Source organism: Miniopterus natalensis, chromosome 17 (assembly GCF_054644295.1).
Source record: "Miniopterus natalensis isolate mMinNat1 chromosome 17, mMinNat1.hap1, whole genome shotgun sequence".
NCBI lineage: Eukaryota > Metazoa > Chordata > Mammalia > Chiroptera > Miniopteridae > Miniopterus > Miniopterus natalensis.
Genome location: NC_142097.1, coordinates 3,419,621 through 3,440,114, shown reverse-complemented (window position 1 = coordinate 3,440,114; position 20,494 = coordinate 3,419,621). Strand labels below are relative to the sequence as shown.

The window sequence follows — 20,494 nt, the reverse complement described above, 5'->3', positions numbered from 1 at the left end:
TGGCAGGTGTTGGCCAGTGGTTAGAGCATCCCTCAAACACACCAAAGGGTATCAGGTTTGATTCCCAGTCAAAGGCACATACCTAGGTTGCAGGTTCGATCCCTGGCCCTGGTCAGGGGTGAGTGCAGGAGGCAACCAATAGTAGTGTCTCTCTCATATCAATGTTTCTCTCTCTCTCTCCTCCTTCCCCCCCTTCCACTCTCTCTAAAAATCAGTGGAAAAAATATCCTTGGGTAAGGATTAACAACAACAAAAGTATTGCTACCCCAGCTTTTTTGTTTCTATTTGCATGAACTCTTTTTCCATCCCTTTATGTCCAGTCTGTATGTGTTTTTGGATCTGAAGTAGATCTCTTGTAGACAGCATATATATGGATCTTGTTTTCTTACCCATTCAGCTACCCTATGTCTTGATTGAAGCATTTAATCCATTTACATTTTAAAAGATTATTAATAGGTATATAGTTTTTGCCATTATCCATATTTATGTCTCTTTTTCTTACACACCAGAAAATAAATTTTATTATGCATACATTAAAGATAATTTTTAAAAAGATAAATTGTCATCAGTGATAATGATACCTTCTATTTCTCCACCTAAGGGCGGAACATCACCTCTCAAGGAGAAATCCATAGCTATCTCTAGTATCCATGGCTCCCTGCCATATGGCCATGTTGATCCTACCCACTCCCACGTTGGGGTCACAGGCTCAGAGTTTCCCAGAGGCCCCCACCCCCCAGTTTTGTAGGGAGGCTTGAATGGAATGTAGATGGAACAGCAGCAGTGTGGTCTTACTTTCTGCCAGGTGCTCAAGCCCCAACCTGGCTTTTATGCTTCACACTTTGGATTTCCTTCACTTATTCGAGGTAGCCTACACTGATGTTATCACAGCACACATACAACTTCACTTGGCATTCCAGGAGACGGATTTACTCTGTTGCCGAGGTCAGGGGTGGTGGAGCCTGTGTCCCCTGCTGGCGGGCCAAGCACTCAGTGGGCTCTGAGGTCCAAAACACCAAGTTGAGCTAGCGCCCCACGTAGGTGGCAGAGCTTCATTCACAGCCCTGCTGGGAGGAGAGGGAGCAAAGGGGCATGTGGCTCATGACAGGTGACTAGCCAAGTATCCATCAAGCACAGTTGACATCTGCGTGTTCGCCCCTAGCCACCCTCTCCCCACACCTTGGCCTGGCAGGGAGGGGGTGATGCCAGCTCAAGTGGTGGCACAACGGCGACTGTTTCTTTTGTTCATTAGCTTTTTCTTAAAGAAGTCCCTTTAACATTTCTTGTAATACTGGTTTGGTGGTGATGAACTCCTTTAGCTTTTTCTTGTTTGGGAAGCTCTTTAATACTTCCTTCAGTTCTAAATGATAGCTTTGCTGGATACAGTAATCTTGGTTGTAGGTCCTTGCTTTTCATCACATTGAATATTTCCTGCCACTCCCTTCTGGCCTTTAGTTTCTGTTGAGAAATCAGCTGCCAGTCCTATGGGCACTCCCTTGTAGGTAACTAACTGCTTTTCTCTCGCTGCTTTTAAGATTCTCTGTCTTTAACCTTTGGCATTTTAATTATGATGTGTCTTGGTGAGGGCCTCTTTGGGTTCCTTTTGTTTGGGACTCCCTGTGCTTCCTGGACTTGTAAGTCTATTTCTTTCACCAGGTAGGGGAAGTTTTCTGCCATTATTTTTTTCAAATAGGTTTTCAATTTCTTGCTCCCTCTCTTCTCCTTACATTAGCCCCTACGATGCAAATGTTGGCACACTTGAAGTTGTTCCAAAGGCTTCTTACACTATCTTCACTTTTATGGATTCTTTTTTTTTTTTGCTGTTGTGATTGGGTGTTTTTTTCTTCCCTATCTTCCAAATTGCTGATTTGATTCTACTGTTGATTCCCTGTAAATTATTCATTTCAGTTAATGTAGCCCTCATTTCTGACTGGTTCTTTCTTATGGTTTCCATGTTCTTTTTTATGCTGTTGAAGTTCTAAGTTCATCTACTCATCCCCAAAATTCATTGAGCAACCTTTAACCAGTGTTTTGATCTCTCCATCTGGTAGGTTGCTTGTCTCTATTTTGTTTAGTTCTTTTTCTAGAGTTTTGTTCTGTTCTTTCATTTGGGACGTGTTTCTTTGTTTCCTCCATGTGTTTTTTTCTGTGTATTAGGTAGAGCTGCTATGTCTCCTAGGCTTGGGAGAGTGGGCTAATGTAGTAGGTGTCCTATAGTGTCCAGTGGCACAGCCTCCCTGTTTACCCAAGCCGGGCACTCCAGGTGCACGACCCCCACACAAACCTGAGCTGTGTACATTCTCCTGTTGTAGTTGAGGCTTGATTGCTGTTGGCATGTTAATGGGAGGATTGATCCCCAGGGTGATAGGCTGCAAGGACCAGCTGCAACCACCGTGGAGGATCAGCTATGCACCGGCCCATCCCACTGAGCAGGGCTCTGGTGCCAGCTGAGTTTGCCACTTGAGTGTGTAGTTGGTGGAGGTGGTGCTATGATGTGGTCTGAAGCTGTCCAACGGGTGTGCTGGCTCTGGGGCCTCCTGGGAGGTACAGGCCAAGTTCAGCTGCCACCTGTGTTCTGCCCAGGGCCACCTGGCATGAGCTACAAAGCAATCTGCAGATAGCTTGGGGGTTCCCTGGAGAGGCCAAGCTGTGGACCAAAGCCTGCTATGGCTAGTGCTGGCCTGGGGTCGCAGAAAGGTGCGGGGCATGCCTATGCCAGCTGTTGCTTGTTTGAGAGATTTTGGGAAAGTCTGAAGCATGAGCCAAGACAGGCTATTTATATGGAAAAGCCACTGGAAACAGCTTGGGTGGGCCTGAAAGTTTGGTGGGGTGGGGTCTCAGGGAATTACCAGGGTGGGGCAAACTGTGTGAACCAGGTTGTTGGAGACTCAGATATGGGGCCCGCCTGCTGACTCTGTGTGTGGAGGTCTCAGAAAAAGAACAATGTCCTCTGTCAGCACTTCTGTCTGGGAGAAAGCTGTCCGGATGCTGGACAATTGAGCCCCCTGCCCTCATATGTCTCTGGTGCTTTTCAAGGTGCTGCCCCTGCACTGGAGCTCAGAGGGAGTAAGTCTGAGTTAGTCTGTGCAGGCCCTTCACGAGGAGCTCCCTGGGACTCCAGCAGTCTCCATTTCTCTCTGCCACCGTCTCTGTTGGTCTTAGCAGCCAGGAGTTATGGGGACTTCTCTTTCCAGCACTGAAACCCTGTGCTGGGAAACATGGTGTGGGGCTGGGACCCCTGGCTCCTCAGGGGGGACCTTTGTAGCCAAGATTTCCCTCCCAATTTTTATCCACCACACATGGGTATGGGACCAGCCTGTTCTTCGTCTCTGTTCCTTCTATTAGTCTTAATGTGGCTTCTTTAATTCCCCAGTTATAGGACTTCCACTCAGCTAGATTTTAGGCAGTTCTGAATGATTAGTAGTTCAGTTGTAGTTTTGATGTGGTCGTGGGAGGAGGCGAGTACCATGTTTACCTGTGCTGCCATCTTGACAGGAAGTCTGTGTACATTTTTTATTTTTAAAATATTTCCTTAGATCACAGAGTATGTGTATTTTAAAAGCTCTTAATGAGACAGGCCAGTAAGCCAGGACAAGTGGAATAGGGAAACTCTGACAGTTTATGGCCATCTAGTAAATCGCAAAATCCTATCTTCTGTAACCAGGGACACTTTCCAATTCTCCCCAACCAGAGGGTAAATAGCTTAAATCACCCTACTTGCAGAGATAGATAATAGAAATCCAATTAGTGCCACTAGTGCCAGCCACACCCAAGGACAAAAGAAGGGGAATAAATCTCATTTTGGTGCATCAGCATAAAGCTGATGAATATTCTATTGAGATGCTCCTCTAAACTCCCAGCCTTTGCAACCCTGAAGATGAAGGACCCAGCAAATGCTCTCCCTCCCTGGAGCACACCCACACCTTTCTACTCTCTCAGGCCTGCATCTCCTAAACTTTAAGTGTCCTCCTGAGACTTGCCACCAGGGGAGCAATGGGCATCAGCAGCTCATCCCGGGCTAAACTCCTGAAACTATGTCCAAGGCCCCCTTTTTTTCTGACTTCAAAGCAGCCCAGCCTCAGCTCATTTCTTCCCTATACCATTTTTAGGGAGCCCAAGCAGCTCTGCCTAGACTGTCCTGTAGCTTCTTCTATCCTAGGCCCTTCCTTGTCTCACTGTCCCCAGCTTTAATAAATGTACTCTCAGAATCACCGGACTTGTGAAATTTTTCTTGCATGAAGTCAAGAACCCACACACTACTGGCCAACCCAGGGCAGACCTCTGGTTCCTGTCCAGTGGGCTGGGTGGGTGTCCACCACTCCAACCACTGTTAGTGGCTTATTTTTTGTCACTTTCACATGAAGGCCATCAGGAGTTGTTGGCAGATTTCTATTAGATATTAGCCAGTTTTGCTCTTCAGTTCCAGCTTCTGGGCCTGATACCTCTCTGAGCCTCACTTGGTCCCTATGAGCATTCAGGACAATGGTGACCCTCAGCAAAGTGAAGCAAGTTTGGGTGAAGAAACCCAAGAAGCAGGTCTCTAACCTGTTGCTATGGAGACAGCAATTCAGGACTTCATGTGACAGGCAAAGGAAATACTCAGGTCTTGTCTTTTTTTCTAATCCTCACTTGAGGATATGTTTTTACTGATTTGGGAGAGAGAAAGGAGAGAGAGAAAGAGAAACATCCATCGGTTGTCTCCTGTACACACCCCGACTGCGGGTTGAAGCCACAACCTAGGTCTGTGCCCTGATGGAATCAAACCTAACCTTTTGGTGTACAGGATGACGCTCCAGCCCACTGAGCCTCGCCGCCAGGGCCCAAGGTCTTTTCTGTAGCAGGCCTTTGCTTCCTGCTAGTCCCTGTGCTTAACGCCTACTTTTTCCTTAGGTTGCAGAATACCTGCAGCTCTTCTGTCTTGAGCATTTACTGTTTCAGACCCTTTACGATGCACCTGCAGGCATCATCTCCTCCCAGGTTGGTACATTATTGCCCGTTTTGCACATGAGAGAATTGAGGCAGAGAGAGGTTAAGCACCTCGTCTGTGGTGACTTTGCTGGTAATTTTGGCCTCCACCCAGGTTCACCAGTCTTTGGGGCCTGTGCTCTCCACCACAGGCCACGAGCTCCCTGCCTCGGGCCACTTCCCTGGACCATTGGCTGGATTCTGTAACTTCCAAACCTGACTTCTCAGAATGCTTTTGTTTGTAGCACAATTTTAAGACATCAGGTTGTTGAGTGTGTGTATGTGTTTTAAATCCTCACCTGAGGATATTTTTTCCATTGCTTTTCAGAGAGAGTGGAAGGGGGAGAGAGAGAGAGAGAAACATATGAGAGAGACATCAGTTGGATGCCTCCTGCATGTGCCCCAACTGGGGCCGGGTATTGAGCCTGCAACCGAGGTACGTGCCTTTGGCCGAAACTGAACCCAGGACCCTTCAGTCTGTAGGCCAGTGCTCTAACCACTGAGCAAAACTGGCTAGGGCAATTTTTTTAAGGCCAGCTTTCTCTTCCTATTTCCTGCTTTTCCCAAAAGACTGAGAGCCAAAATATTTGGTCATAAGTTTGTTGAAGGCAGGGGCCACACCATATTCAGCCCTGTGTGAAGCAGTACCCAGCACTGGAGCTTGGCTGCCCCAGTCAGTGACTGGTGTTAAACAGAGCAGGTTTTCCCTTGGTTCAGACCTGGTGCACAGGCCACAAAGATAAAGGAATCGGTTGAACTACTTCAATACAGACAATGCTGTGTGCGCGTGTGTGGTGAGCCGGCTCTGGAAGCAGTGTAAAGATGCAGCACGTTGCACCTGAGAAGTGGTTTGGGCGCTTTCACTCACCTTCAATAACCGCAGGCTCTGTGCTGGGCGCCTGACATACTCCGGGTTATTATGTATATTATTTCTCACAAGAGCTGGAGAACCTGGCAGGGTAACTACTCTTATCCTTGGGCCTGTTTTTGGTTGTGGTTTTCTTCCCGGAGGAAGAAGCTGAAGCTTAGGCAGTCCTTGGCCTGCACGGCCTCCCTCTCCTTAGGGCTGACCACACAGGAGCAGAGTTCTGGGAGGCCACCTGCCCTGGGATCTCCTTTGGCCCAGGGACATAGCCAGCCCCCGAGCAGGCCCCCGGCGTCCTGGTCTCTCTTCTCCTTGTTCCTTGGATCTGAAAAGGTGTCCAGGCTTCAGAGGGAGTGCAGAGAGTTGATTCTCATGTACCGGGAGAAGAGCACGTACAGCCGGCGGAACCAGAGGAGCTGGCTGCGGTGGCAGGACATGGCTCTCTGGAAGAAGCGAAGAGGAACAGTTATCAAACACTTGCACTGTAGCAGTTTCTGTTATTTTCAGTTTCATCTTCCTCCCAGTGACACACCTCATGCTATACCTTATCTGCTTCTTCCTATAATCCAAGAAACTGGATCGGCCTCCAACCACTGCCTCGCCTCTCCCATCTCTCCTTGCTCCCCTGTGACAATAGCAGGTGATGCGAATGGCAGCTAGAGCACTCAGTCTCCATGACTTATTTCAATTTTAAGAACCCAGCGAGTTAAGTACTATTATTTTTGCTTAAAAAATAGAAGAGGAAACATCAGATCTCAAATAGCTGGTAGGGAGTAGAGCTGACATTTGAACCCAGCGCCATCTGATTGACTCGAGCTTACTGCCTAATCACTCTGCTCCAACGTTTCACGTACATAACACATACAGGGGTGTTTTACAGGAGGCAAGCTGGAATAATGCTCAGACTCCTCTGAGTTTGGTTGCCTGGGAAGGTACAATCACTACTAGAGAAGAAAAAACAATTATACCCATAGGTGTGGGTTCGCTTTGCTCCCTAGAGGAAGAAATGTTTATCTGAACTACTCAGATCTGGCGTAGTTCAGTTTGAAACAGAATGGATCGTAGCGACCAATTTATATATAAACGGTTCCTACCTGTTTTTCTTTAAGTACCAAAGTGATCTTTCTAAGTTAATATCATTACAAACCTTTATCTAAAGAACTCACTATACATGGCTTTAAAGATGTAAGTACACCTGTGATAACCACAAGCTTTAAATGATAAAGGGAACTATCACCATAGGATATATTCAGGCAAAATATTATACAGCATTGTTTCAACAGGAAATACAACTAAATATTTTAAATAAATTATTTGCAGAAACAAAGTGAATGAACTCAGAATAGTGTTAAAAATTTGAAGACCATAGTAAAAATAAAATGTTCATTTTGGAAAAACCTTGAGTGAAGGGATGAACTTTGTAGCCCAAAGATACTTGATTTGTCTACTTATAATAGTTTCCAAGTTATAAGAATTTCCTATATCATGCTGCCCAAGTGGCTAATTTATTTAGATCCCCTAATCTTTCAATGACTTTTCAGCATCCATTCAATAAGATGGGCACTTACAGTAATTATATATTTATTGCCAACTTGTTTTTTTACAAACTTTATTTTTTCTTATTACTTTTTGTTCAGATTTTCCAATGGAATACTACAAAATATCAAAATTGTTTCTACTCCCCCTTCTCCCCACTTTAGAGCATTTTCATCACATGTCTTTCAAACTCTGATTTTACTGGTTATATAATACTATATCATCCACCTGTTGTTTTCAGTTCCTTTTTTGGCTATCACCAATTATAGTAATGAACATTCTTGCACATGAATCTCTGGACACACTTTTGTTCATTTTTTTAGGATAAAATTCTAGAGATAAAAATGATTAGAGCAAGTGTAAATTTATTGTATTATATAGATAATACATGACTTTTATAAACAGTTTTAAAAATTAAAAGAGCTCTGGCCAGGTGGCTCATTTGATTGGAGTGTCCTCCTGTGCACCAAGATCCCCGATTGGGGCGTGTATGGGAGGCCAATAACTGATGTTTCTCACATCAATGCTTCTCCACCAAAAAAACTATTAGGTCTAATAAGTGAATTTGGCATAGTTGCAGGATACAAAATCAATATCTAGAAATTGATGGTACTTTTATACACCAATAATGAACTATAAGAAAGAGAAACTAAGAAAACAACCCCATTTACTATTGCAACAAAAGAATTTAGGTACCTAGTTTTAAATTTAACCAAGGAAAAAGACCTGTATTTGGAGAACTATATGACATTGAAGAAAGAAATTAAGGAAAATACAAATAATTAGAAGCATATGCCATGCTCATGGATTAGAAGAATTAACATCATTAAAATGTCCATACTACCCAAAGCAATCTATAGAGTCCACGCAATTCTTATTAAAATACCAATGGCATATTTCGCAGAACTAGAAAAAATATTCCAAAAATTTATATAGAACCAAAAGAGACCCTGAATAGCCACAGCAATCTTGAGAAAGAACAAAGATGGAGGGGGTCACAATACCAGATATCAAACTATAAAGGCCATTGTAATCAGAACAGCCTGGTACTGGCATAAGAACAGGCATATAGATCAATGAAACACAACAGAGAGCAGAGAGATCAACTCATGCCTTTATGATCGATTAATATTTGACAAAGGAGGGAAGAGTAAGACAGTCTCTTCAATAAATGGTGTTGGGAAAATTGGACAGGTACATGCAAAAAAATGAAACTAGACCACCAGCTTACACCATACACAAAAGTAAATTCAAAATGGATAAAAGACTTAAATGTAAGACATGAAACCATAAAAATCCTAACCAGGCAGTAAAATATCAGACATCTCTTGCAGCAATGTTTTTGCTGATATGTCTCTCAGGGCAAGGGAAACAAATGGGACTACATCGGGAAAAGATAAACAAATGGGACTACATCAAGCTAAAAAGCTGCACAGTGAAAGAAACCATCAACAAAATGAAAAGAGAACCCACTGTATGGGAGAACATATTCGTCAATGAGACATCGGATAAGGGGTTAATTTCCAAAATATATAAAGAACTCATACAACTCAACACCAGTAAGACCAACAATCCAATTAAAAAATGGGCAAAGGGAAAAAAAAGGCAAAGGACCTGAATAGAGAATTCTTTGAAGAGGACACAGAGTTGGCCAACAGACATGAAAAAATGTGCAAGCCCAGCAGCCGTGGCTCAGCGGTTGATCGTCGACCTAGGATCCAGGAGATAGAAGTTCGAGTCCCGGTCAGGGCACATGCCCAGGTTTCGGGCTCAATCCCCAGTCGGGGGTGTGCAGGAGGCAGCCGATCAATGACTCTCTCATCATTGATGTTTCTACCCCTCTCTCTCCCTCTCCCTTCCTCTCTCTGAAATCAAGAAGGATATATTTAAAAAATAAAAATAAATGCTCAAGGTCACTAATCATTCACTGCTGGTGGGAATGTAAACTGGTACAACCACTATAGAAAACAGTATTGCAAGTCCTCAAAAAATTAAGAATAGATCCAGAATCCCTCTCCTGGGTGTCTACCCAAAAAACTAAAACACATGTATTCACAAAGATATATGCACCCCTATGTTCATTGCAGCATTATTCACAGTGGCCAAGACACGGAGCCAGCCAAAGTGTCCTGAGATAGAGGACTGGATAGAGAAGCTGTGGGACATGTACACAGTGGATACTAGTCAGTCATAAGAAAGGGTGAAGTACTGCCATTTGTGGACATGGATGGACCTTGAGAAAAAGTTAAGCAAAATCAATCAGTCAGAAAAAAGCTAAGAACCTTATATTACTCATATGTGGGATATAAAACTGAAACTCAGAGATACAGACAACAGTATGGTGGTTACCAGAGGGAAGGGGGTGGGGAGGTAATAAAGGGAAAGGGAGGCCAGATATATGGTGACAGAAGATGATCTGACTTTGGGTGGTGGGCACACAATGCAATATACAGATCATGTATCATAGAATTGTACAGTTGAAACCTATATGATCTTATTGACCTATGTCGCCCCAATAAATTCAATAAAAATTTTTAAAAAAATACACCCCTAAAACCTTATGGATTAAAAAGGAACTCACAATGGAAACTCTATAAATTACTTATAACTGAATGACAATAGAAGAACTACATATCAAAACTTATCAGGTGCAGCTAAAGGAATACTTCAAGGGAAATTAATAGTATTAAGGTGTATTTTTAAAGAAGACTGAAAGTAGAAAAAAGCTAACCTTTAAGTTCAAAAACAGTTGAAAAGAACAATAAAACATGAATAAAGTAGGACAGAAATAATGAACAGAAATTAATGAACTATCAGAGAAACAAAAAAGAATTACTGTTTCAGCTCAACACCGTATTCTCAGCATCTGGCAAAGTGCCTCTGAGTAAATAAATGTTTATTGTAGACAAGTTAGAAAATAAAGCTAAGCAACCCTCCCACCCCCAAACACATTATTTTGAGTTCTCTCAGTTTTACTCATTGCTAGCCTTCTCTCCCTGGTGGACTTATATCAACTGGGATTGCACCTTGTGGCAAACTGGAGTGAGTCTCGACCTGCCCCCTCTCTAGCTCAGTGGTTCTTAGAATCACCTGTCCAAAGAATTTTCACTGCAGGGCCTCACTGGGCCTGGCTTTTCCTCAACAGGCAAATAGTGGTTTGCCCCACTGGCTCTTTACTGAGGCTCCTGGCCAGGAAGCACTGCTCCATGTATAATAGTGAAAAAACAGTAAATTGAAATGCCCATTAAATAAGAGATTTGTGATATATTTTATGGTACATACATACAATGGAATATAGGCAGCCATTACAGTTCAGATACTTAATGACATAGGAGAAAACGGTCATGTGTTATTAAAGCAGGTTTTAAATAGTAGGTACTGTGACCCCATTAAAAATATATAAGAATAAATACATCCTTATATCCATGTATTTATATAATACTCTTTATATAGGAGATAAAGGCAAACATGCTAACAAGGATTACATTGGAGTGGTGTAAAATAATTTTATTATTTTCATTTTCTTTTGATGCTTTTATGTATTTCCAGATTTTCTACAATGAGCATGTGTTATTAATTTTTTAGCATGTATTATTTTTATAATCAGAAAAAAGGCCGTTCTTGGGAATCTACGCCTCCAGGCGCAGCAGCAGTACTAACGCTCAGGCCAGGCTGTGCTGTGGAGGCCTCTGGTCAGGGCTCTGCAGAGCCAGGTTTGAGGAGCCAGGGGTCTGGGGCACAGATCTGGAGCTGGGGTGTGCAGGAAGCTGCAATCCTCACCTTGGCCTGTGCCACTTCTTTGCTGGTGAGCACGAAGAGGACATCGCAGGCACGAAGTAGAGAAAAGGGCAGGTCCAGAAGGGAGATGTACTTGCGCAGCACATTCACAGACCTGAGTGTCAGCACAGTGCACCCTGGGTCGGGGAGGGGGGAGGGAGAAGGGAAGAGTGTTGTTGCTTCTGGACAGACCCCCCCAGCACCCTCAGGGCATGGCAGTGGTCAGGGAGCTGCTCCTCAGCACCAAAGCAGCTCTTTGTCCATCACTCTCACCCATGAGAAGAGTGAAGGGGCGTAGGACGCCTGGCTGCTGCAGTCCTAGCAAGAAAAGGTTGGTTGCTAGAGGTTGGGGTTTGTCTACCTCAGGCCCAGGGGAGAGGGCTAGAGACAGGAATTTCTGTATCAGGAGGCCAGAGGCCTAGTTCCTGCTCGGTCACTAAAGAGCTGGAAAAGTCCCTTAACCTCTCTGAGCCTCAGTTTTCTCATCTGTAAAATGGTATTGATAGTGTGGGGCCTGCCTGTCTCACAAAGTTGACATGTAAGAATCAAATAAACTACAGTCATGTTCCAAAGACCTCACAGCTTTGTGAGCTCAGTAAGCCCACTCAGAGAGGGCACACGCTTCTTATGTTTTCATTTCTTTCATCTTCACAGCATTATTGGGAGGGATGTGTGTCGTCCCCACTGGCAGACCAGACACTAGCTCACAGAGGTTAAGCATCAGTGTCACATAGTAATGGGCAGGTGGCGTCACACACCATCCTCTGATCCAGCAGATTAATCCATCAAGCACCCCCCAGTCATTTACAACTGGCTAATTAACTGCGGGATGGGATGTGAGTTGGGACAGACGGACTGAAGGAACATCAGAGGTGGAAAAGACCCAGCCGTGAGGAAGCTAGGCAGGCGAGTGGGCAGGGCCTGGCGTGGCTTTTTGTGTCAGCTGCACCGTAGGGCACCCAGATGTTTGGCTGAACGTTATTTCTAGGTGGGTCTGGGAGGATGTTCCCGGGTGGGATTAGTCTTTGAGTCAGTAAAGCAGACGGCCCTCCCGTGTGTGTGTGTGTGTGTGTGTGTGTGTGTGTGTGTGTGTGTGTGTGTGTGTGTGTGTGTGAGTGCGTGCCCGCCCGCGCATTAGAGCACGAGGCAGAGGAAGGGAGAACTTCTTTTCTGCCTGACTGCGCGGGACATTGGCCATCTGCTGCCCTCAGACTGGGATCTACGTCATTGGCTCCCCTGCTTCTCAGGCCTTTGGACTCGGATTGAATGACACCGCCAGCTTCCCTGGGCCCAGCTTGCAGACTGCAGATCACAGGACTTCTCAGCCTCCATAACTGCACGAGCACAGTCCTTGTAATAAATGGGTAACTAAATTTTCTCTTGCTGGTTCTGTTTCTCTGGAGAACCTTGACTAGCACCCTCAGTCCTACCACACCTGAGGCTGCCTGGCGGGCTGGGCACTTCTCAGTGGATACACCCCGGTTTTGAGGCCTAGGGACCTGCACTGACAGGAACACTGAGCCAGTCAGGAAGAGGGTGGCCAGGCTTCCCCACCCGCAGCCCACCTCTGCTTGGCCCAGGGCAGCTCTCTGCACACATTTACAAATCTCACACTAGCACGTTTCCCAGCGGCACCGTGGCTTTACCTTACCCAGCAGCCTTTTGGCCCAAGGGACAGGCCTTACCTTCAGGTAACTTTCCTTCCGAGTGGAGGGTCCTGGAAGAGGGAAAGGACAAGAGGGAGAGTGAGCTCTCCTTTGCAGGTAACAGGAAGGGCCTTCCGAGCAAGGCCTGCCACACCCGCGTGCCTCCCGGTCAGCTTCTAGGTGGTGTCCACTCCGTAGACTGCACCTAGATTGATGGGGTTCCGCACCTCTGGCTACAGCTGAAGGGACCATGGTGGGCACCTTCCCCAAGCACAGCCAACACCAGTCTGGAGGCTGGCCAGGGCTTATGCAGAGATGAAGGAAACTGCAGTGGACTCTTCAAGGTTTTTCTCCTTTGAAACTGTAATGTGAGTTTGGTGGGAGGATGTTCTCAAACGCTGACATTTCTTCCCTAGCAGTTCCTTTCTCTTTCTGACCTGCCCCACCCCCACCGCTGACAGCGAAGCTACTGTGTCTCCTGCCTTCAGAGGAGGGTGGTACCTAGTCCTCGACTTACAGACACATACAAGCATATGACAGGGATTCTAGGGAGCAGATGTTAAGGAAGAGAAGTTGGGAGAGAACTGATAGAGTATGGGCCTGACTCCCCAGCAGAGCCCTGAGAAGCGGAGAAATCTGAAAAAGGTTTCTGGGATCTGGAGAACAGAGGTGACTTGTCCTGCTGTCTGGATGGAGCTCTGGGGGTGGTCAGGATCTCAAAGGAAAGAGCGGGGAATGCAGGGTCTAAGTTAAGGGGCAAGGTGAGCACTGGCCACGCACAGCTGTGCTGAACTTGCACAAGGCCACTCAGGAACCTGCAGCAAGGAAGCCAGTGCGGGGAGGGGACCGAGAGGAGGGGAGGGAAGGGGAGAGAGCACTGATCACCTCGGCTGGAAGGAAGCCAGGAACAGGCTGAGGAGAGCCAGAGGGGCCAGGGGAGAGCGGACAAGCTGGTTCGAGGGAGGTCACAGCAGTGGCAGGCAGGGCCAAATGCCGTAAAAAGGTCAAACAGATGACTGAAATAAATCTAGGGGACTTGGCAGCCAGGGGGTGACTGTGGAGACAATGTTAGTAGGTTGGTGGGAGTAGGAGGCAGGCAGAGAGGGGAGGAAGGAGGTGGGGGAATGGTCCTCTGCTCTGTGCACAAGACAGGTCGTCCAGCAAGCATGAGGGCCTGCGGCCGATGGCCACAGGTGGAGCCAAGGCCCAGAGAGCAGAAGGGAGGGCGGCTCAGAAGATGACCTTATCCCCTTGGCATTTCTGCTTGGAACTGAAGGGGCTGCACGGGGCTGGAGGTGGCAGCATTAGGTGACAGAGGAGCACTGAGGCCCACGGGAACAGAGCCACGGGTGGGATGGAGACTCGGGGTCTGCATCGAGGTGGGCACCGGGCAGCCGAGCCTGCTGAGGCCTTGGGCCTGGGGGTGGAATGCCACTCTGGGGCTGCTCTTCCAGGGAGTGCTTCCTGCAATTTATATAGTGGCTGTGTGGTCCCCGCCTTCCCCAGTGTCCCCTCTCCTTCTATGATGTTTCTTTGGTTTTTCTGGAAGCTTCTACAAGCAACCATCTATGGCAAGAAGAATACAAAAGGAAAGGCCCCAAAGGCTCCCGGAAAGGAATGGACGAGCAAGACAGTACTGATTCCGCACCGGACGCTGTTCTGTCAGATGCTTTGTCTCCGCATCTTGTTCTACTTCCTCAGAATGACCTGACAGATGAGGTATGAATATGCTCATCTTTTGGATGACGGAAGTAAGGCTTTCGAGGCCAGGCCATTTACTCCGGTTCCCACAGGCTTGCTTACTCGTGGACACGGCAGTGAGGTGCCCTTCAGAGCCCTACAAGAGGAGATGGGAGATCTAAGTTCTAGTCTGCTTTGTCTCTGGGGAGCTGTGCAGCTCTCGATAAATCTCTCCTCTTTTCCGACTGTGCCTGTGCAGCAAGGACTGCAAGAAATGTTCCTGGAGCCTTCCCCTGTGCCATGACATCAGGTGAGCACAGACGGATGTTGCTGCTGGGCAGAGCTGCCAGCCACTCCGGTTTCCTATACGAGAAGGACACAACTGAGGCTGAGATAAGGGGGGAGGGGGGAACAGAAGGAACAAGCCCAGTAGGAGAGGGACTTTGAGGACAAGGGCCTAGCAGCTGCCAGGGCTGAGTGGATGGAGAGTGAAAGATAAAACATCTCTGCTGCTGCAGGGGGCATAGCTCGCCTCCAAACAGCTGTGGTGACAGCAGTTGGGGGGCTTTCCGAGAAAACCATAAATCGAAACCATGTCTGAGGGAAAGCACATGGGATACGGGGAGTCAAACAGGCAGGAGGAACTCAGAAACTTTTTTGGAAGCAATGTAAGGTGCTGGTACAGGAAGACTTTTGGGGATGAGAGGGGAAACTGATGACTGTGAACTTCCCCAGGAGTGTCCCTGTGGGGGGAGAGGGGCTGCTGTAAGATCACTTTCAAAGGAGCATGGACTTGGGCGTATCAACAAATTGTATCTTAAGCGCAGCGGAGCTTATCAGTGCACAGAAGACAGGAGTATTAAAAGCCTGGGGCCTCCAGCCTCTTCCAAGGAAAATGTCCCCAGACAGGTCTGTCTGCATAATGCTGTCCCTGGGTTCTTGGCCCAGATGGAAGCCTTCCCCACACCAGCGGTAGGGCCAGGGAGGGACCCACCCAAATTAGCCTTAAGTGTCCTGAAGCTCTTGGTTTGTTTGCCACAGACCCCATCTGGTGCTTCCTCTGGGAGCTCGGTAGAAAATGACAGGCTCAGTGTGCATCTGGGATGAAGTGGAGCCGCTCCTTCGGCTCTCCACTCCAGTCTCGGAAGCCCAAGGCCTCAGAGTAACCACATGGTTGACTGGAAAGACCACTCCTGGGCTACCTCACTTTTCCATGCATCTTCACAAAACATTGCATCTCTGACCGTAACTGGGGGATGTGTCTTCCCTGAACCTGCACGGGCTCAGCCTGGCAGTGCCGGGCAGACCACCTCACTGCCTGGGCAAAATGGGGAGGCTGGACTGGGCAGGTAAGGTCATTTCTACCTTCACACCTTTCTCTGCTCTGGTCTGAGAACGTTGGCATGTTTAGAAGGTAATAAGGTAAGTCCTTCACCTCAAGTCGCCCCTTTCCTTCCTCAGTGTGGGCCAGGTCTACCAGGCTGGTGTGTGTGTCCCATGGCAAGCACTTCTCTAGAGGACGGGAAACATGATATGTGTTTGTGTGACCCTGAGTAAGTCCCTAATATCTTCAAGGTTCAGTTTTGTTGTTGTTTTTTTACCACTAAAATACAGATACATATCAGTAAAATACGGTGACTGTGAAGTACAAATGAGATGTCATATTATGTATATATATGCTTCTCCAAAGAAGGATTCGAGTGTATAAAATATAAGACATTCCTGGCCAGGTGGCTCAGTTGACTGGAGCATCATCCTGAGGACCAAAAGGTTGTGGGTTCGATTCTCGGTCAGGGCACACACCTAGGTTGCAGGTCTGATCCCCGGTCGGGAGGCGTGCGGGAGGCAACCGATCGATGTTTCTCTCTCTCCCCGCCCCCTCTCTAAAATCAATAAAAAGACATACTCCAGTGAGGATTCATATATATATAAAACAGATAACAAAATAAATGGGAATAACAGGAGGAAAAAGAAGATGAAGCCGAGAAACACTGGTTCACAGAACTCAACCCTTAAAGTCTCGTCTGTGTGCTACAAAGGGTTGCAGATTTGGTCCTAAAGCTTTCTGCGGCCAAAGCAAAGAGAGAAATTAAATCAGTTAGTCACCCCTTTGCTACAGTCATGGGGTAAAAACTCAGCTGTTTGGGAGACGAAACAGCAATTAAGACTTGAGAGAGATCTCTCGCAGGAGGCTGCAGTGAGGTGAGTGAGCAGCGTGGCCAGCACCAGCCTGCGGGTCGCAGCTCCGTTTCATGGGGCTCACGTACTGGGTGGGGCAGCGCTCGGAACCCTCCATCCTGAGCAAACGACACCCTCTCCCACCCCCATCGATGGCCCAGAGAATCGTACCTCGCGGCCGCATACAGAGCCACGTGATTGCTGTGCCCACTCACTCCCCCGGCATCGAAGGTCACCACCTGCAGAAAAACAGAGGGGTTCCCTCGCGCCCCGACTTCAAGCTCGCTGTCCCCACAGCCTTGGGAAGGACAGAGGAGAGCAGCGCCACGAAACTTTTCCAGTTCTGAGCATATCTGAACTGACGTGGGCTCAGATCAATGGCGCGAAGCCACAGGCTTGGCCGATTCATGGGGACTTTTCCACGGAGGGTCTGCTGTTGATTCTGGTTCCTGGCCGGGGGAGCAGAGTGGAATTCAGCCGTGAGAGAAACCTGGGCTCAGAATATCTTTGTTTCTTACCTGCTCCGCCAGTTATTAGCGCATTCAGTTTCCCCGGCTGGCTGCTGCGTGAACTTTGTCCATGTAGATGCTGCCTGATTTATTGGGCCTCTTTTCCTTGTGCCTTACTGAGGGCACAAAAGCTTTAGGGGACATTTTCCATCAGGCCTTGGGGTTAAGTTCACAGCACAAATATGTTTATTCATAGACTGCTTCTGCTTCCATTTTCACAAACATAGATCTGTTTATTAACTAAAAACTAGATTCCAACATTTCACTTCTACACAGATGGATTTTAAAAAGCCCAAAGAACAATCTTAACAACAATAACAATAATAATAAAACAACAGCTTGAATAATAAAAGAAATATTTTAAAGAAATCAAGGACCCAGAAAACTGAATAGTATGGCTGGTTAGGGGTGATGGAAAGAGGCAAACTGTCCCCAAGGCACGAAACACCATACAGCACAGACGAAGGGACCTGGAACTGGGATTGGAGGAGGCTGGGAAGGGATCCACTATCGGTCTTTCTATACTAAACCATAAAACATGTTGACTTCATGTATAGAAAAGTGTGAGCAGCTAACTTTTACTGAGCACAGGCTGGAGGGTGGGGCTATAGATTAAAAACTAATGTAAAGTCCTGTCAACTGATCCTGATTCAAACAAGCTAAAAAATAAAAACAAATAAAACCACATTTATGACATGAGACTACTGGCAATGCCAAGCATTGATATAAATTAACTTTAGGTGTGATAATGATAATAGGGTTAATAAAAGATTTGATGTCTTTTAGAATTGCATACTAAAGTATTTAAATATGAAATATGGTGAGGATTTGCTTCAAAGTAATACAGGAGGTGGGGGAGGTGTTTAAATGAAAACAGTACTGACTATGTGTTAATGATTGAGGCTGAGTAGTAGGAGCACAGAGGTTCACTAAACTATTCTCTCTACTTTTGCATGCTTGAAATTCTCTATAATCAAAAGTTTAAAAAATCTGAGTTAAAGGCTTATAAAATGCTAATCATATAATGGTGGATACATGTCATTATACATCTGTCAAAATCCAGGGAATATAGGGCACCGAAAGTGAACCCTAACATAGACTATGGACTTTGGGTGGTGATGAGACGTCAGTCAGGTTCACTGACTGCACCAACCTAAGGAGGACAGGGCTTATATATGGACTTTCTGCTCAACTTTGCTGTGGACCTGAAACAGCAGCCTATTATGTTGTACACCTGTAACTAAAATAATATTGTATGTCAACTGTAATAGAAAAATTCTTTTAAAAAATACAGTCTATTAAAAAAACAGTTAACCATACAACTCAAGTACCGATCCCATTCTTCCATTAAACACGGTGGGGGGGGCCCTGCATCGCTCTTCTCTCTGACACTAGTTAACCCCAGCCCGTCGGGCAAGGCACAGAACTTTACCACTGGAAGTTCTTTCATCTTTCAATGTCTTGGTTTCCTCATCTGAGAGATAAGAAAAAATAATACCAGCCCTACTTTCCTCACTGAGTTGAGGTGAAGATAAAATAAAGCACGTGGAAGTGTTTAAACCCAGGCAGCGATCCAGGCTCAGTGTCTCAGCTCTCAGCGGTGCCAGCAGACAGCTGGCCGCGTGGGGCCAGGTTCCCATCACAGGCGTGCGGGAGGGCATGCCCTGGGACAGGGGATTCGGGGCCATTGGGAGCTTATCTGGCTCAGGCACTTTTCAGATTCTCCAAGGTCTTTGTTTGTTCCTCATTTCACATATTTTTTGGGGGGAGGGCGAACGTTAGTTATTTTCAAAGGCTCAGACAAAGCCTAGGTTCCTTCCAAACTCAACTTATAAAAATGTTTCTCCAGATTTAAATAACCAGAGAAAATATCAACAATAAGAAAAAGTTCCTCCTTTGTAGGTAATTTGATTTTTTTCTTGCTCCCTTTAAGGTTTTCTTTCTCTTTGGCATGCTGCGGTTTCATCATGTGTACCTACGTGTGGATTGCCTTTTATCCTGTGAGGGACTCACTGGACTTCTTGAAATGGTAGGTTAAGCTCTTTCTCATTCTGGAAAATTTTCAGCTATAGGCTTTCAAATATTTTCTCTGCAACCACTTTCTTGTCTCCGTTTTCAATAAATGACAGGAAGAGTAGACAAAAATATCAGTGAAAACATAGAAGATTTTAAAATATGATTACTAAATGACTGAGAGGAAAAAAATAAAGGACTGTTCAACAACTGTAGAATTCCTTTCAAAAAGACATGGGACAGCCTGGCCAGTGTGGCTCAGCGGTTGAGCACTGGCCTGTGATCCAGGAGATTGAGGTTCGATTCCCGGTCAGGGCACAGGCCTGGGTTGCGGGCTCCATCCCCAGCAGGGGGCGTGCAGGAGGCAGCCGATCAATGACTCTCATCACTGATGTTTCTCTTTCTCTCCCTCTCCCTTCCTCTCTCTGAAATCAATAAAGACATATTAAAAAAAAAAGACACAGGACATTCTCTAAAAAGTTTTGTGATCCGTAAGGCCAGCTGCCCACACCTCGTATCTCACACGCTCCCTCTTTGTTCTGCGGCGAGGGGGGCTGAGCCCAGGTACGCCGGCTCCTTGGATGTCTGCGGATTTGTGCACGGCATCTGCAATTCTTTTTAATTTTACTTTATTAATCCTCACCCAAGGATATGCTTTTATTCATTTTAGAGAGAGGAAGGGAGGGAGAGAGAAGCATGGATGTGAGAGAGAAACACTCATCAGTTGCCTCTCCTACACGCCCCAACCAGGGATCTAACTGGCAATCTAGGTATGTGCTCCACCTGGAAATCGAACCCGCAACCCTTTGGTGCACGGACGACGCTCCAACCAGCACCTGCAGTTCTTCTTAGATACCATCCACTTCCCCTGCTAAGTTGCAGAAGCCTTTGTTCAGATGAAATCTTACCCAGACCTCCATAAACAAAAGACAACAGTGGGGCTGCTCTGGATTCTCTAAGACAGTGGTTCTCAACTGGGGACAGTTTTTTCCTAGAGACATTTGGCAATGTCTAGAGACATTTTTATTGTGACGAATGAGGGGGACTGCTATTGGGTAGAGGGGGCGCTATTTAGTGGACAGAGGCCAGGGATACTGCTAAACATCCTACAATGCAGAGGACAGCCCCAATGACCTTTGGAGTTATCCAGCCCCAAAGGTCAACAGTGCCACTGTTGAGACACCCTGCCCTACGGGAGCGGGAACTAGCTGTTTGGCTTCTTGCCAAATCCCCAGTTCACAACAGAGAGCAGGCGCTCAATAAATATTTGTTCAATGAAGGACTGAGGCAGGGGTTGGGCCCAGGACCTAGCCTGCTTGACACTC

General features: G+C 46.5%; 1 protein-coding gene across 2 annotated transcripts in view; it reads right to left on the bottom strand.

Moving 5' to 3' along the window:
* Nucleotides 1-3,498: 3,498 nt before the first annotated feature.
* PIGL (phosphatidylinositol glycan anchor biosynthesis class L) overlaps nt 3,499-20,494 on the bottom strand; it is a 62,007-nt gene continuing 45,011 nt past the window's right edge. Inside the window, exons 4-7 of one of the 2 annotated variants that reach the window (XM_016196441.2) lie at nt 16,819-16,886; nt 12,829-12,860; nt 11,147-11,280; nt 6,081-6,273 (exon numbers count right to left, since the gene is read on the bottom strand). In XM_016196441.2, coding sequence (XP_016051927.1) covers nt 6,175-6,273; nt 11,147-11,280; nt 12,829-12,860; nt 16,819-16,886 — 333 coding nt within the window. In that variant the 3' untranslated portion in view covers nt 6,081-6,174. Of the gene's footprint in view, nt 6,274-11,146; nt 11,281-12,828; nt 12,861-16,818; nt 16,887-20,494 lie in introns of both variants that reach the window. The other variant, XM_016196440.2, reaches the window with a different exon arrangement.